At 40.0% G+C, this 17,643-nt stretch overlaps 2 protein-coding genes across 3 annotated transcripts in view; one reads left to right on the top strand and one right to left on the bottom strand.

The window, feature by feature from the left end:
• The window catches only part of CDADC1 (cytidine and dCMP deaminase domain containing 1), a 29,229-nt gene extending 16,230 nt beyond the window's left edge, over positions 1-12,999 (top strand). For both annotated transcript variants that reach the window (XM_010835709.1, XM_010835708.1), the window contains 5 exons: positions 276-325; positions 3,232-3,401; positions 5,026-5,215; positions 7,710-7,770; positions 11,619-12,999. In XM_010835709.1, the coding sequence (XP_010834011.1) occupies positions 276-325; positions 3,232-3,401; positions 5,026-5,215; positions 7,710-7,770; positions 11,619-11,692 (545 nt within the window). In that variant the 3' untranslated portion in view covers positions 11,693-12,999. The remainder of the gene's footprint in view (positions 1-275; positions 326-3,231; positions 3,402-5,025; positions 5,216-7,709; positions 7,771-11,618) is intronic.
• A 1,935-nt stretch (positions 13,000-14,934) lies between these two features.
• CAB39L (calcium binding protein 39-like) overlaps positions 14,935-17,643 on the bottom strand; it is a 115,461-nt gene continuing 112,752 nt past the window's right edge. Inside the window, exon 10 of the transcript XR_824910.1 lies at positions 14,935-15,296. The gene's annotated coding sequence lies outside the window, so the exon portion shown is untranslated. The remainder of the gene's footprint in view (positions 15,297-17,643) is intronic.

Here is a 17,643-nt window from a genome sequence, read left to right as displayed (position 1 = left end):
TGTGGGCACTGCTACTGCAGTGATCTCTGCACACGCATCGTCTATGACTGGGTTGGCAGTGACACTGTCTTTAATTAGTTCATCCCTAGCTCCCATAGTCTATGCTTGACAGTGTTCTCATACTTTTCCATAATTAGTGAGGTTGTCAAGGATTGCTGCTACATTTATGAAGTGTATTTCAATAAATACATGTTTATTATTTTTGGAAAAACAATCTGTTTCTGAAACTAACAGATCATTGGTTTTCACTGAGTCACATGCCATGTATCTTTCAGAGGATCATAAAACAGGAGTCGGGGCAGTCATCTGGGCGGAAGGAAAATCTGTAAGTGTGAAATTAATTCTTTATAATCATTTAAACTTGATTTTGTTTAACATATTTTGATCTTAAGTGTATGACATTTTGTTGACCCATGGGGATTAATATTTATTAGGGTATTTATTTATTAAGTTCTAAAAACATTTGCACTTTCTTTCAGCAGTTTTCTAGATAGATACATTCGTTTAATAAACCTTCATTCAACTTCCACAGGACAGGGTAGACTCTGTGCCCCCGTGAACAGTGGGGAGTTACAGGCCACATATCCCACCCTTCATGGCCTTACAGTCTAGTGATGGAGACGGAGGTGAAAAGGAGACGGGCATATAGCTGTAATCATAACATGACGCCGTGAGAGCACAGAGGAGGCCTCTTACTCTGCTTGGAGAAATAAGTAAAGCATTCTTGGAGGAGGTCGGCTGCTATTAGTCTTGAATAATGAGGAGGAGTTCATCAGCACAGCAAGTTAGTGGGACTCGGAGGGCAACACGCAGAGGTAGTGCGTAGGAATATGGGGAAATGCAAGTGATTTGGCACATTGGAGTCCAGAGTCCTATGTCTAGTAGAATAGCAAAAACATTAGGCTGCACCGTGAAGAACTTCATATACCATGGAGAGTTTAGACTTTATCTTTTAGACAGTGGGGATGCCCTAGCATCGCACTAACCAGCAGAAATAAAAAGCAAGCCACATACATGATTTAAAAGTTCTTAGGAGCCACATTAAAAAAAATAAGGAACAGGTGAATTAATTTTAGGAATATACTTAATCACCTGTTGAGAAATATTACCATTTCAGCATGTAACCAATATAAAAATATTGGTTAATATTTTTAATAAAATATTTTGCATTTGAGAGGAGTATTGAGTCTTTATAATTCTGTGTGTGTTTTATACTTATTTGTTGTTGTTTAGTCACTTCAGTTGGAGAAGGCAGTGGCACCCCACTCCCATACTCTTGCCTGGAAAATCCCATGGACAGAGGAGCCTGGTAGGCTGCAGTCCACGGGGTCGCTAAGAGTCGGAAACGACTGAGCGACTTCCCTTTAACTTTTCACTTTTCACTTTCATGCGTTGGAGAAGGAAATGGCAGCCCACTCCAGTGTTCTAGCCTGGAGAATCCCAGGCTCAGGGGCGCCTGGTGGGCTGCCGTCTCTGGGGTCACACAGAGTCGGACACGACTGCCGCGACTTAGCAGCAGCAGCAGTAGCAGTCACTTCAGTCGTGTCAGGCTCTTCTGCGACCCCATGGACCGTGGCCCCCAGGCCCCTCTGTCCGTGAGTCTCCCAGGCAGGAACCCTGGAGTGAGTTGCTGTTTCCTTCTCCAGGGCATCTTCTGGCCTCTCTCAGTTTGCACTGACCACGTGTGCCCAATGGCCACTGTATTGGACAGTGCAGTCTAAGAACATCTTAAGTGGGAAAATGATCAGATTTGCATTTTAAAAATAAAGTGGGGCTAGACAGGAAGTAGGGAGATTAAGAAAAAAGATGATGAGGACTTGAAATTATGGGGATGTGTTGAGAAGGAATGGAGCTAGGAGACAGTAAATATGATACTGTTGATACTATCATATGAGTAATTATAATATTAATATATTGAAATTTAGTGAGGTTTATAGCATTTTCCAAACTATTATAAACAGGTTTGGTTTATTAAATATTTTACTCTTAGAGTTGATAAAGCATTCATATTAACACCTAATATGCCACTGACCAGGATAAAGAAAAATGCCACTTAATGTAGGAAGTTCTATTATTTATACACACACACACACACACACACATATATACACACACACATATATACACAATAGAGGCTCAGTAAACATAAAGATGAAAGGAAAATACATTATAGATTTTCCAACTATATATATAATAGCACATTTTTAACCCCAAACAGAAATTGTTCAAAATATTTTTGGAATTTCTGATTTGCTAACAACTAGCACAGCACAGAGCATATAATAACTTAACAATAATTTATAGTAATATAGAGTACCTGCTCTGTATGGACCACTATAATAGGTATGCTTTAAGGGCCAGAAAGACGGTATAAAACATGGTTTCTGTTCTCTAGGGTCTTATAACCAATCAGGGAGGGATGTCTGAGTCAAGTGAAACAGTTTGTGAATTAAGCTGGTATTTCACTAACTGCTAAAATGAAGGACTGTCTTGATATTATATACTAGAGATGATCAGCCTGCTTGAAATTTAACTTTGACAAGATCACCCTGCTGAAGGAAAATCCAATACTATATTTTTCTGATGGCTCAGTTTATCACTGTTGTTCATTGTTGAGTCACTAAGTCGTGTCCGACTCTTTGCAACCCCACAGACTATAGCACTCCAGGCTTCCCTGCCCTTCCCTGTCTCCCAGAGTTTGCTCAAACCCACGTCCATCAAGTCAGTGATGCCACCCAGCCATCTCATCCTCTGTCCTCCCCTTCTCCTGCCCTCAACTCTTCCCAGCATCAGGGTCTTTTCAAATGAATCAGCTCTTTGCATCAGGTGGCCACAGTATTGGCACTTCAGCTTCAGTCCTTCCAATGAATATTCAAGATTGATTTCCTATAGGATTGACTGGTTTGAGCTCCTTGCTGTCCACGGGACTCTCGAGAGTCTTCTCCAGCACCACAGTTTGAAAGCATCAGTTCTTCAGCACTCAGCCTTCTTTATGGTCCAACTCTCACATCCGTACATGACTACTGGAAAATCCATAGCTTTGACTATATGGACCTTTGTCAGCTAGGTCTCTGCTTTTTAATACGCTGTCTAGGTTTGCCATAACTTTATTGTGTATTATGGAAAAGTGAATCCATTCTACAAAGTGTGATGCTAGGCTTTAAAGATACAATGTAAGATGCCTTTTCAGAATGTTGAACACAGCTTTATTGGTTTGCTCACTTTCCATAGAGAAGTTGTGATGGCACAGGCGCCATGTACTTCATAGGATGCGGTTATAACGCTTTTCCTGTTGGATCCGAGTATGCTGACTTTCCGCACATGGATGACAAACAGAAAGACAGAGAAATAAGGAAATTCAGATACATCGTACATGCTGAACAGAATGCCTTAACATTTAGGTATGAAATCCGTTTGCGTGTATTTTGTATAAAATGTAGCAAGGGTTAGTTGAAATTAGCTTTCATTTTGCTGTAATTTATTGCCTTTTTAAAAATTCCAAGAAATATTCTTTTCAGAAGTATACCTCTGGTTGTACTTGGTTTTTGCTACATGACAGAGGCCATTGTCAGGGATCCTCCAGGCCTTCAGAGCAAATCTTTTTTCCTTTCTTCCTTCTCTCTCCAGGATAAAACTGCTTCAAGTGTGTCCTTAGGGTCTTGCATATTTCTGCATTATAAGATCACCTTTGTTTTCTAAATTCTGAGCATATATTTATGAATATATAGATTTTATTATGAACCAAATTGCTTTAACATAGTTTTTGTTAGAGCTTATCGCTGGCATTACCTCCTTCTAATGTTAATTTAGATAATTTCCACAAATATTCCTCAGCATTTACCGTTTAGTGGGTGCTCTTGGGAGATTCAAATCTGTATGAGTCATGGTTTCTGTCCTGAGGAGTTTATAGTCCAGTGTGGGATATAAGACTGTACTCAACATGGTCAGTTGTGTGGGAAGGGCCAACACAAAGTGGGTGGAAATTCAGGGGCTGCAATAAATGGAGAGGGAGTGTGAGGGAAAACCTTTATGGAGAAACTGGCATTTGAGCTGAGCTTTAAAGCTTTGGTAGGATTGTGGCAATTGAAGATGCTTACTTGAAGGGAAACCATTCTTGCCTGAGGCATAGCAGTGGGCTAGAAGACAGAAAATGCTTGAGTGTTTAGCAACATAGATGTTCCAGTTAGGCTGGACCGCGGGCCAGCGTGGGACTGACAAGGGAGACTTGGAGTTTAGTCTTCCTTTGGAAGTAGTGGACAAATGGAAAGACACTGACAGAGCTACAGTAATGATTACTTAGGTTGCAGGTGTACGGTTTGAACAGGCTAGATGCATACAATTCTGCTTCCCTGGTCCAGGGGAAGAGAATGAGACTCTAAACTGAGGACATGGGTGCGGAAGGCTGGTTGGGGAGCATACAAACGAGAGCTTTGTAAACCACAGAACCCGGAAGTACAACTCATCTATCCTAGGTCCTAAACTACCCCGGCGTGCAAAATTTCACTACACAGGTTTTTTTCCCTTGAACTCTTCATTACAGATTTACTTGCTTCATTTTGTCAAATCCAAGTGTTTGTTAAATTACCCTACGTGAGGTAAAAGCAGTAAGGGAACTATAACTCAAAACAGAACTCTAACATTAATCCATTTAGTAAGCATTTATTAAATATCTCTCAGGCACCAGATGAGAGATAGACCTTCGGGCTACCACGATGACTTAATGTCTCATCACATGTGGCACATTCTCAGGGAAGGCATTAGTTCCGGCCCGTAATTCTGGCTTTATAAAGAGTTTCCTACTTAGAAAGCATTATTCCCTCTGTTTTCATTTCCTTTGTTGTCTAAATACTGAAAATCTTGGCATTGAATAATTCAGCAAGAATAAGGCTTGATCATTATTGTGTATAATGTTGTAAATGTTTCCAAAACGGCTCAATTTTAATGTTCAAAGATTTTTCTAAAACATAACTTACCCTTTTAGAAACTACCTTCCTAATTTTTTCATATGTATATATATTTTTGTAGGTGTCAAGAAATAAAGCCAGAAGAAAGAAGTATGATTTTTGTGACCAAGTGCCCTTGTGATGAATGTGTACCTTTAATTAAAGGTGCAGGCATAAAACAAATCTATGCAGGGGATGTAGATGTTGGAAAAAAGAAGGCAGACATCTCTTACATGAGATTTGGGGAACTTGAAGGTGTCAGCAAATTTACAGTAAGTAGATACACATTTTTTTCAAATATACTTTGTTTTATGTTGATAGCTGTTGTTTAGTCGCTAAGTCATATCCGACTGTTTTGTGACCCCATGGGCTGTAGCCCACCAGGCTCCTCTGTCCATGGGATTTTCTAGGCAAGAATACTGGAGTAGGTTGTCATTTCCTCCTCCAGGGAATCTTCTCGACCAAGGGATCGAACCCGTGTCTCCTGCATTGGCAGGCAAACTCTTTACCACTGAGCCACCTGGGAAGCCCATGTTGTTAAGTTACTCTGCTGCATATTTTAAATTAGTGATTCTTGCCCTTTTAAAGAGTTTCAACAAAATATTATCATTGAGTTTATTTTTATGTGCAAGCACTTGCCTAGTCACAGATGTTCAGCTTGGGATCTGCCTTATGAATATATATCTCTAAAGAGAGAATTTTACCTTGACCTTGTGCTGTACTGTGCCAGGCTCTTCTGTCCATGGGGATTCTCCAGGCAAGAATACTAGAGTGGGTTGCCATGCCCTCCTCCAGGAGATCTTCCCAATCCAGGGATCCAACCCAAGTCTCACATTGCAGGTGGATTCTTTACCAGCTGAGCTACCAGGGAAGAACTTGACCTTACAGACCTTGAATTAGTTGGTTCTATAGTGCCATCTGGTGGCTAACAAAAGAAAGTACCTGACCCACCTCTTCCTGCAGCCTTTTTTTAAAATTCAGTAGTTCAGTTCAGTCGCTCAGTTGTGTCTGACTCTCTGCGACGCTGTGGACTGCAGCACGCCAGGCTTCCCTATCTATCACCAACTCCCAGAGTTTACTCAAACTCATGTCCATTGAGCCGGTGATGCCATCCAACCATCTCATCCTCTGTCGTCCGTCCCCTTGTCCCACCTTCAGTCTTTCCCAGCATCAAGGTCTTTTCAAATGAGTCAGTTCTTCGCATCAGGTAGCCAAAGTATTGGAGTTTCAGCTTTAGTATCAGTCCTTCCAATGAATATTCAGGACTGATTTCCTTTAGGATGGACTGGTTGGATCTCCTTGCAGTCCAAGGGACTCTCAAGAGTCTTCTCCAACACCACAGTTCAAAAGCATCAATTCTTTGGCACTCAGCTTTCTTTATAGTCCAACTCTCACATCTGTACATGACTACTGGAAAAACCATAGCCTTGTCTAGATGGACCTTTGTTGAGAAAGTAATGTCTCTGCTTTTTAATATGCTGTCTAGATTGATCATAACTTTTCTTCCAAGGAGTAAGTGTCTTTTAGTTTCATGGCTGTAGTCACCATCTACAGTGATTTTGGAGCCGCCCAAAATAAAGTCTGCCACTGTTTCCACTGTTTCCCCATCTACTTGCCATGAAGTGATGGGGCCAGATGCCATGATCTTAGTTTTCTGAATGTTGAGCTTTAAGCCAACTTAAATTCAGTAGTAGATAGTAGTAGATAGAGGTGAACACAGTTTAAGATTACACAAAAGAAGGGGGCACATACACACGTGCGTGCGCACACACATACACATGCATTTCTCATGAGAAAAATCAGGAAAAAATTAGAAGCGATTTGAGCGACTTCACTTTCACTTTTCACTTTCACGCATTGGAGAAGGAAATGGCAACCCACTCCAGTGTTCTTGCCTGGAGAATCCCAGGGACGGGGGAGCCTGGTAGGCTGCCGTCTATGGGGTCTCACAGAGTCGGACACGACTGAAGTGACTTAGCCTAGCCTAGTATTTGATATTTCCAAAGAACTGCTGAGGTGGTAATTGTTTTGTGGAAAACTCAGAACTTTAATTCCTCATGGTTATTTTTAACTACTCTGGTTCCTAAAAACCTTTCTCTTTTTAGAAATAATCTCAAGCATGCAGAAAAGTTACAAAAATACTACGAAGAATTTTTTTCTAGAAATACTTGAGAGTTAAGTTGTTGCCATGATGCCAAGTCACTCTTAAATACTTTCTTGTGTATTTCGTGAAATAGTAGATTATCCTACATAACCACAATACAACCACAGAACTCAGGAAATTTTCATTGATATGTTGCTACCATTTAATCCACAGAGTTCAGTCAGGGTCTACCAGTTGTCCCAATAAAGTTCTTTATAGCAAAAGGATCCTGTCCAGAATCATGTGTTACTTTTTAATGATAATTCTGGCACTTAATATAACTTTTATATGCTATAGTTTGCAGTAAGTACAAAAGATATAATAGTACTGTTTATAGATTTCAACTTGACTTTTCTGTTTGTGTCCAGAGTGCCTGGAATATATAAAGCACCTAAAAAATACTCACTAAACCATATATATAAGATTCTCTAAGAATATTGATCCTTTATCCAGCAGTCATATCATTCAGGGTCGTCCAGAGTTGTTATTAGGGCTTGGGTGGTGTGACACACTAACTTTTCTTGCTGTTTTAAGCTGTTTTGATATTTGAAAGCACAATGCTGAAATGCTACTTATTAAAACCTTCTTAAACATATACATAAAATGTTTGTGTCCTTTTATAGTGGCAACTGAATCCATCAAGAACTGGTGTTCTTGAGCAAAATGAGCCTGAAAGCAGAGAGAGTAAGTATCTACAAGTCCTTTATTGAGGTTGACTTTGTTGCTAAGAAAAGAAAAATAGTGACTTATAATGATCAGGTGTTGGAAATTGCTGTGGTTGGAGGTGGAGCATATTCTTTTTGCAGATTAGATTTTTGCCATTCAGTTTGTGCACAAACACTTGTGTATCGACTATATGCTAGATGTCATGGGAAGTGCTGATGAATGAGTAGTCCTATGGACTCTGCAGTTTAATACAAATAATCATGCACAAATTGAATTTATAAATTAAATTTATATGAGACTATAGGCAACAGTGCTCTTCTATACCAAAACAAAAGCCTTTTGGGCAGTTAGAAAGAAAAAATACATCTAATTAATACAGATGGAACCAGGGCCAAATTATGAGGCTATGTACATTCTTGTTAGAGTAAAGCCACATTAGCTCAGATTGGCCAGAGAATGGAAATATCCTGGTTATTTTAATAATCTAATTAACAGTCATCACAGTTACCATAAATGAATTACTAGTCTTCAGAGTTTTACTGTTTATATATTAACACATATTTTTAATGCAATATAGTCTTTAGGAGACCTTGCAATTCTTCATGCATATTATTTTGAATATTAATTATTACTGTACAATATTATTTTAAAATATTAGTTATCTTTCTGTTTGGATTCAAGGTAAGTAGAAATTCAATATAATAAGTAAAATTTTCTTGATAATAACAATGATTTGATTACTCTGAAAAATCAGTAAATATAAAAGTCTTTATGAAAATAATGTCTATGTAAATATCCTGATTTTCTGTGTTCTAACTTAGCTTTATTTTATTCAAGTAGTGAAATTTTAATTTGCAGTCAGGACAAAAAATACATATCCACTCCATCTTTCTTTTTAAAAATTTATCAGGGGGAAAAAAGTGGTTAAAGATAAAAGGAAATGAAAAAATACGGATCTGATTAAAGAATATGTATTCAATAATAGTGTTCGAGGGGGGTGAGTTAATAATTCCCTGTTGTTAGGGAGAAGACACAAAAAAGCATTAAACATAAAAAATGAATTCATTTATCTGTGTTAAAATAAAGAACATCTGTTTGTCAAAAGATAGCATTAAAAGAGTACAAAGGCAAGCCATGAAAGAGGAGATTTTTGCCACTTACAATCAAGAGTCTTGTAGCCAGGATTCCCTGTCCCTAGATCACTAAGGAAGGGGAGACGTGCTGTCGGGGGGTGTCCTGAGATGAGGAGGGGTCGTGGTGGTGAGGGGGTGAGAGGAGAGCTTTCATTTTGCTGGGAGTGCTTTATTTCTTGACCTGGGTGATGGTTAAATGTGTTTGCTTTATGACTGTCCACTGAACTGCAGGTTTGTGTTCTGTATGTATTTTTTAACAAATACATATTTGTTAAAAAAATTTGTTAATATATAATGTATTTTTGTGTGTATTTTTATATCAGTAAATAATATCCTTATCTGTTTTTCAATTTTATAAGAGCTTGATTGAGGTATAATCTATATACCATAAATTTACCCTTTTAAAGTACTGAATTGGGTGGGTTTTGGTAGATTCAGAGTTGTGTAACCATCACCACTGCCTAATTTCAGAATTTTCCATCAGCTCAAAAAGACTCCTCTTACCCGTTTATTAGTCATCCCTGTTTCCTCCTACGTCCAGCCCCAGGCTACCACGAATCTACTTTGGTTATTTGGATTCATATATTCTGGCCATTGATTTTAGATCGTTCCTCTTTTCTCATATATACATTCACTGCTGTATATTTCTCTCTAGCATTTCTTCCACTGAATGCTACAAATTTTGATAAGTCGTGTTTTATTTAGTTCAAAATTTCAAAATATTTAAAAATTTATCTTGAGTTTTTTGGTTTTTGTTTTTTTTTTTTTTACTCATTTGTTATTTAGCAATGTATTATTTAACTTCCACATATATTTTGGGATTTTCCAGTTATGTTTCTACTAGTCATTTAATTATATTGTGGTCCGAGAGCAGACACTGTATGCTTTCTATTCTTTTGAATTTATTAGGGTGTGTTTTATGGCCTGGCATGTGGTCTCTTGGTGAACACTCCATGTGAGTTAAGCATAATGTGGATTCTACTGTTGGCTGAGGTAGTCCATGGTTGTCAGTTATATACGGTTGATTAGTGGTTGAGTTCATTTGAGAATGGGTACGGGATAGTTTCAGGTATTTCACAACAGAAGAAACACAGACATCTAATAAGCACATGAAAAAGTGCTCAAGCTCATTAGCAGTCATGGAAATGCAAATTAAAATCACCGCAACGTTTACACCCCTACTGCTGTGCCTACTAGAGTTGCGGAATTCAAGTTGAGGACACCGAGTGCTCGTGAGGAGGTGGATCCTTAGAAACTTGTATATTGCTGGTTGGACTGAAAATGCATACAGCCACCTTGGGAAAGCAGTTTAATGTCATCTTTGTAAAACTGAAGATGTGTCTATTCCATGACCCAGCAATCTGACCTCTAAGCATATGCCCTAGGAAAATTCTTACATGTTTCGTAGAAAAGACAGAGATAGATAATTCATTGCAACATTGTTCTTAAAAGCAAAAACTGGAACTAGCACAAAAATTTATCTCTGGAAATTAAAATATTACAGTGGAATATTATAAAGCAGTGAAAGTAAAATGAACTACAGCTACATTCTTAAACATGGGTGGATCTTAGAAATATAATGCTGAATGAAAAAATCAAGTTTCAGAAGACTAAATACATTATAAGGCAACTTCTATGTAAGGTTCAACAGGAAGGCAGTGTATTGGTTAGTACATGTGGCAAAATTATTTTTAAGAAGCAATGGAATGATCAACGATTCAGCGCAGTGGTTACCTCTGAATAAGGGGGATAGAGGGATGGGATTAGACTGGGGGGCACCCGAGAGGTGGTAACATTCTAGTTTTGGGGTTGGGTAGTAGGTTCTTGAGCAAACTCTGGGAAAGAGTGGAGGACAGAGGAGCATGGGGTGAAAGAGTTGGACACGGCTTAGCGACTGAACACCAACAAAGTAGGTTCTTGAGTGTTAATTTATTATTAGGCTTTAGGACTCCCATCTGTATCACACACAGTCTTCCTTTTTTTAATGTTTCCAATATTACATAATAAGAGAGAAAGCTTTCCAGATCTATTCTCCCTGCACCCTGATGCAGGTGTCCTTAAGACTAGGAAGAGCGAGGTGAGCACAGAGGCTTGGAGGGCAGGCAGATCCCTGGAAAGACAGAAAGCAGCAGGATAAAAGGAGACTCTCAGAGATGGTGGGTATACTTACCATCTTAAGGGTGGTGGTGGTTTCTCAGATGTGTGCTTGTGTTGAAACCCATCACATTGTGCACTTTACACGCACACAGTGTGGTCCCAGGAAAGCCAGGGAAATCAGGTCATGGGCCGAGGTGGAAGCCAGGCCCGTCTCCCACATGACCAAGGTGATGAGTCCACTTGCCTTCTGGCGGGGGGGGTGTCCGCTCACACCTCACTGCCCCACAGACGACTCCTTTCTCTCCTTGGACAACAGACGGGTCATTTTGTCTCCTCCAGCCTAACAGTAATAACTTTGCCTCCCAAAAAGTTTTGTGAATTGTTGTCTATACACTGTCGATGAATCCAGTTTGTAAAAGGTCAGGTACATTGTGTCAGCTGTGAGTGACTTATCTAGAATCTGTTCTTTAACAGTTGAGAATTTTAAAGATAAAATCAGTATGCCCTTTTTCATTTTTATTTTTTAAATATTCCTCTTTAGCTTAAGCATTGTTTTGATCTTACAGCTTCTGACTTTAACAAATGCTCGTTTCTTTGAAGTGACATTTTCCTGATGCTGTTATTCTTGACCATCAGATGGCGTGCTGGGATCCGTAGCCCTGGATGAAGAACCACACCAGAACAAGAAGCTGCGTCTTGCAAACCACTAAGAAGTCGTGTCTGAACAAGGAGTGAAGGCCTTGAGAATTTTTATTGCACTTTTAAAATCCAGCCTTGTTAACTCATAAAATAAGAATGGATTTTGTAAATAGTTGAAAAAAATTTTTAAAGGAAGCTAATTTATTATTAGCATACGAATGATACTAAGGAGAATATTTTTATTTAGATTTATTTGTATGTTTTCCAGAGTATAGTGATGTGTTCTTTTCTTACACTGAAGCAGGTGTCAATCATTTCAAGAGACCATTCAGTCGGCTACAGGGATTGATTTCTCCTGGTCTTAGCTTTAGGGGATCCAGTCAAAGGGGCTGGTTCATTGGAGGTCACATCTCAGCAGAGAAGTACACACCTTTTCAGAAATATTAATCCCTTTGGATTATGAAGGTGATAATTAGTAATCTACTCCAGGGAAATAAACAGCAGCCTGACCATTTTTAAGTCAATGTGTGACTCACCAAAAGGCCCCATTTATACCCAAAGCTTTCTGGTAATCAGAATTTACTTGATTAGCCTGGAGTCATAAAAATGAATTTGGTGGACCTGCTCTCCATTATAAAAGTGTGTTCCTAACAGGGTTATTCATTTTTTTTTTAAGTCTTTCAGTGTGTAAAAATCATGATCACTTGTTGGACTGATTCAGGGCAGCAATAGGAAGATAGCATTATTCTCGGACAATATTATTCTCTGATCTCACTGACTCTTGAAACCACTAACAAGAGAAGAAATATTTTAGTCTGGAATTCATTCATAAATGCTGCCCATTATCCCCTCCATATAATTAGCAGAGAGCGTTTCAGGGCTCTGAATGGAAGGCCTTATAAAAACATTTGCAAACCTTAAGAATACTGAAAGCCTTGACAGTGAACATGATGCTCAATTCAGTTATTTTCCAGATTTTTCTTCATGAGTCCTCTCATTTTTTATTTGTTGAGGAAACTTTCAGAAAATTAGCCCAAAGATGAAGGCACAGTCTTTGTACTTTCCTGGAGATAGGGAGGGAGCCACTTGGCCAGTGGCCCGCAGGCAGCCCTGGGGTGTGACGGGCTCTGTGTGGGGAGTCACCTTCACCTGGGCTGTTGCCCACTTTCTCCCCGGGGCCTCTCGTATCCTCACAGGGCCTCCTACCAGTCTCAGGAGAGTGCACAGGCCACCCTGCACGTGGGCCGGTGCCCCTGTTTGGACAGCAGCTCGCTTAGCCTCTGTTGTGTGTGTAAATTTTTTTTTTTAACTGCTGAATCTAGTGCCTGCAACAGTGTCTGGCATGTGACAGGCATTCAATAAATATTTGTTGACTGAATGACTGCTGGACACTGTCTAGACCCTGGAGATGAGACGTGTAAGAAATGCTCCCTGACCTCAAGAAACTTGCAGTCTAGTGACAGATGTAAGCGTAAAGTCACGTATTAATAATAGTGCTTCTCAGAGTGGGGTCCCTGGACCAACAGCGTTAGCCTCATCTGGGGACTTGTTAGAAGTGCACATTGTTAAGCCCTAACCCAGACCTGTTGAATCAAACTCCGGGGCTGTGGCCAGCATTCCCTGAAGGTGACTCTGACGACCTTCAAGGTTGAGAACTGCCCTGTGGATGTAACTGAAGGAACAGTGGTGGAAGGAACACATAGGAGGACAGGCAGACACTCGGGTGAGTCACAGAAGCAGGGCCTGTAGGAGTGGAGGCCGCGTAGGAGTGGAGGCCCTGAAGGGGCTGCAGGGAGTGGGCCGGCAAACAGTGGGGGTGAGATGAACATCTGAGAAAGTAATGAAGATGGGTGGTCACCCCGGGAAGTAGGAAAGGGAAGCGATTGGGAACTCATGCAGAGATTGCTAACCTGCACCAGGAGCCCCCTGGGGCAGCAACAGTGCAGCCTAAAATCTAGTCACCCACAGTCAACAGGGGTCACCCCTCAGGCTGAGAAATCGGAACTTGCCCTTAAAAATACATCACCATTAATTTCAAAGATTGGGAAGACGTAGTAAATGTATAATTTGAAAAAGAGCTCTACATTTGTTTACTGCCAAGGACAGCAGCTTTGCCGACTGGAGGTGGGGTGAGCGCAGGCCTGGCTCGGCGCTCGGCTGTTAGGTGGGGTATGTGAGGGTTTACCTGTATCTAATCACTGCCAGCGCTTTTTCTTTTATTCGGCTTTTCCATGGGTTTCTCTTCCTCAGTTACTTAATGAGTTTGAGAATATACCTTCTCATAAATCTTCCTCGGTTTATGCACGAACAGTTGAGCTTTCAGATCTACCACAGCAGTCTGCTTTTAACCCACTTTAGAGCTATGTTTTGAAGTTCTGGTATTGCCAAGAGTGGCCGCTTAGCATTGAGCTGCGGCTGTTACTACTGCTTCTTAAGTCAAGGAACAGTTTAGAACCTTCATTTCATGTGTTATATTAAGGGGTTTTTCTGTGATCATTTAAAATTATTACATATTTTTTACATATAAGAAAAGTGAAAAGCCCTAATAATCAGTACCAGTTGAAAACAAGGCCTGTTTAAATGGAATACCCTTTAGAAATGCGTCCATAAAATGTGTTTACCCTATTCAACTACTGCACTTAAACAGACTCAGATTTCAAAGGAACTTAGATCTCATCTATTTAGAATACTCCTCTGCAGAACTGGAAGCACAAGCGTCCAGAAGGTGAATGATTTCTTAAAGTCTAGCTCAGGATGTCACAAGGCCCTAAAATCATATCAGCTTTGGTTTTTTTCTCTCTTTACATTTTCAGTTTTGTTTTTAATGTCCGTGCTTATTTGCCCTGTACCTGTTGACGTATTAGCTGATTTTAACATGTATGTGACAGTAATAAAAGACTTCTATCGTTGTAAATTAAGTCATTTTTTAAGTAAAATTATACCTACAAATTTAAAATGAGCAAAACAGATCTATGAACCTTTCTTTGAAACAGTAAGACCCACTCTGTCTTCTGTATCACCCCTCCCTAGAGGCCACCAGGCTCAAGGATTTTAGCTGATTGACTTTGTATTTGTCTCCAAATCACATGTTTCTTAATAGTGTTTCAGTTCTAGGTATTTTCTTTTGAATTTCCATCATGGAAGGGCTTTCTTTCACCTCCCTCTCCTCAGCACACACTTCCCATCTCTCCATCCTCCTAATATTCTTTCAATTTGGTTGCATCAGTATTCATTGTTTGGTATTATGACTGTAAGTGCTACGCACAGCTTTATCACGTTATGTACTGTGATGACTTTCTGTATAAAATGTATTTTCGTGCATTTCAAGTTTGTTTTTCCTGTGTGGGGCTGCAGGGACCTTGATTTTGTATATTTTATTGCTAACCTGTAACCAAACCCTTCTCCCAGCTGTGTAACCTTCTCTCCCTACTCAAGCACACTGGGTGTCCTAAAAAGCTTTTCTTGTTGAAGAAGTGCCTCCCAGAGCCTCTGACCGTCTCCCACCTGGCTGATCAGTCACTGGACCTTCCACACTGCTGTCTTCCCGGGTTCTCCCTCCGCAGCGCTCCTGGGGTGGGGGAGGGCAGGGACGGAGGCATCCTCCACCTTCTTGAACTGGAACCCCCAGAATCCAGACTTTTTCTCAGTTGGGCGGGCATATCTTTCAGAAGGTCCCTGAGAAAAGGTACATGATGGTGAGATGACTGTCAGAACAGACGTTGCTGGGGAACAGTTTCAATGCTGTGAGTATCTGTGAATGTCTTTATTCTGCCCTCAATTTAGATAGTTTGTTGGGTGTAGAATTCTAGATTGGGAATAACCACCACTCCCGCCCGGCCCCGCACCCCACCTCACAATTCTGAAGGCCTTGTTTCATGATCCTGGTTACACTACTGGAATGAGTTTCAAGGTTTGGGCTGTCAATCAGACTCACGAGATTCAACGAGGGCTGCTGGGCAACGTCTTTCAGGACAGTATAGAGCAGAGCACAGCCTCGTGCAACGCAGCGCGTTCCCGGGCAGAGCCTCTGACTGTCCTCACTGAGTCCTCTGTTCTGTCTGTCCTGAGCTTATGTTTAAAACAGAGAAAGCCAAAACTTCACTCTCATGTTATGATTTCGGGGGCATAAACAGAGGTAAATTAATATGTTTGTTCACTTCTCTGCTTTCATATTTTCTATAATGTTTTGGCCTTAAGCATGAAATTCCTGCAGTCATTTAAAAAAATTAATGTATTTAGTATAAATGGGCTCAGTTGCTTGAGTCGTGTCTGACTCTTTGCGACCCTATGGACTGTAGCCTGCCAGGCTCCTCTGTCCATGGGATTCTTCAGGTTCCTCTCTCCATGGGAGTGGGTTGCCATGCCCTTGTCCAGTGGACCTTCCCAACCCAGGGATCGAACCCATGTGTCCTGCATTGCAGGCAGATTCTTTATCGCTGAACCACCGGGGAAGCCCATTTAGTACAAATAGCCACCCCCTAATATTATGTATCTTTCCCCTGGGGATAAGCCCCAAAGATATTGTGTCAGAGGAGTATGTGTTCTTCTGCTGAGGGCTATTTTTTAGATGATGAAGGTGAGGAAGGCATACCTGAGAAATACAGATTTTCTAAAACACAATCTTTGGGGATAAAGAATTAAAATCTATTCAACATCACTACAGCATTTGGGTGTCTTTCTATTTGTTATTTCTGATTATATATTTAAAAAGGCTTGAAAACAGAAAACACATGTATTTTGGTTCATATTAAATGTCTGCTGGAATTGGTCCACTAGGTGGCTTCAGGCTCAAGTTTACTTGCACAGTATATTATCTGATAGAGTTGATGCCTCAAATATACAAAGAACTCATAAAAGTCAACTTTAATAGAACAAAGCACCCAGTTTAAAAAAATGAGCAGGGGATCTGAAGAGACAAATTTTCCAAAGAAAATATACAGATGATCAACGGGCACATGAAAAGATGCTCAGCATCACTCATCAGAGAAATGCAAATCAAAATCACAAGAAGATACCATCTCACAGCTGTCAGAATATTTTGTTATCAAAAACACAATGACAGATGACAACAGAGAAAAGGTAACCATTGTTCACTCTTGGTGGGAAGGAAATTGGTATAGTCACTGTGGAAAAATTTGGAAAATAAGTATGGCTATTTCTCAAAAGAAATTAAAAATAGATCTACCATATATTTTAGGAATTCCAGTTCTGGTTATTTATCTGAAAAGAATCAAAACAATTATAAGAAAATATATATGCACCTCTACAATCACAGCAGCATTATTTATAATAGCCAAGCCAAGAGCCCATTAATGGATAAATATTATACATACATACATATACACAACAGGATATTACTCGGCCATAGAAAAGAATGAAATCTTGCTAGTTGAGACAGTGTGAATAGACCTAGAGGGTACTATGCTAAGTGAATAAGACTTAGAAAAACAATTATTGTATGACTTCAATTATTGGTGTAATCTAAAAAACAAAGCAAATGAACAGATAACAAAACTAAACAGATTTGTAAATACAGAGGAAAAAGTAGGTAGTCACCAGGGAGGGGAGTGGGAGGAGGGAAGAAACAGGTGAGGGAGATCAGGAGGTACAGACTTGCAAACAAATCAACAGTCTTGGGTATGAGACTTGAGAAATGTAGTTAATAGTTACGGAATACTTACCTATATAAGATGACATACACAGACTTTTACTTGATCATTTTGAAATGTCCAGAAATATCTAATTGCTACGTTGGGCAACCAGAACTACCAGTGTCATAGGTCAATTATAGTTCAACAAACGAACTCAGAGTAAGAGAAACTTGTGGTTACCAGACGCAGTGTACTCCAGGTTACAGGCTTGGAGTACAGAATGCAGCAGGGAAAAGGCTAACAGAATTTTGCCAAGAGAATGCGCTGGTCACAGCAAACACCCTCTTCCAGTAACACAAGAGAAGACTCTACACATGGACATCACCAGATGGTCGACACCGAAATCAGATTGATTATATTCTTTGCAGCCA

Source organism: Bison bison, unplaced genomic scaffold (genome assembly GCF_000754665.1).
Source record: "Bison bison bison isolate TAMUID 2011002044 unplaced genomic scaffold, Bison_UMD1.0 scf7180017864048, whole genome shotgun sequence".
Lineage (NCBI taxonomy): Eukaryota > Metazoa > Chordata > Mammalia > Artiodactyla > Bovidae > Bison > Bison bison.
The sequence above is the reverse complement of the archived record's forward strand: the minus strand, read 5'-3'. Positions and strand labels throughout refer to the sequence as shown.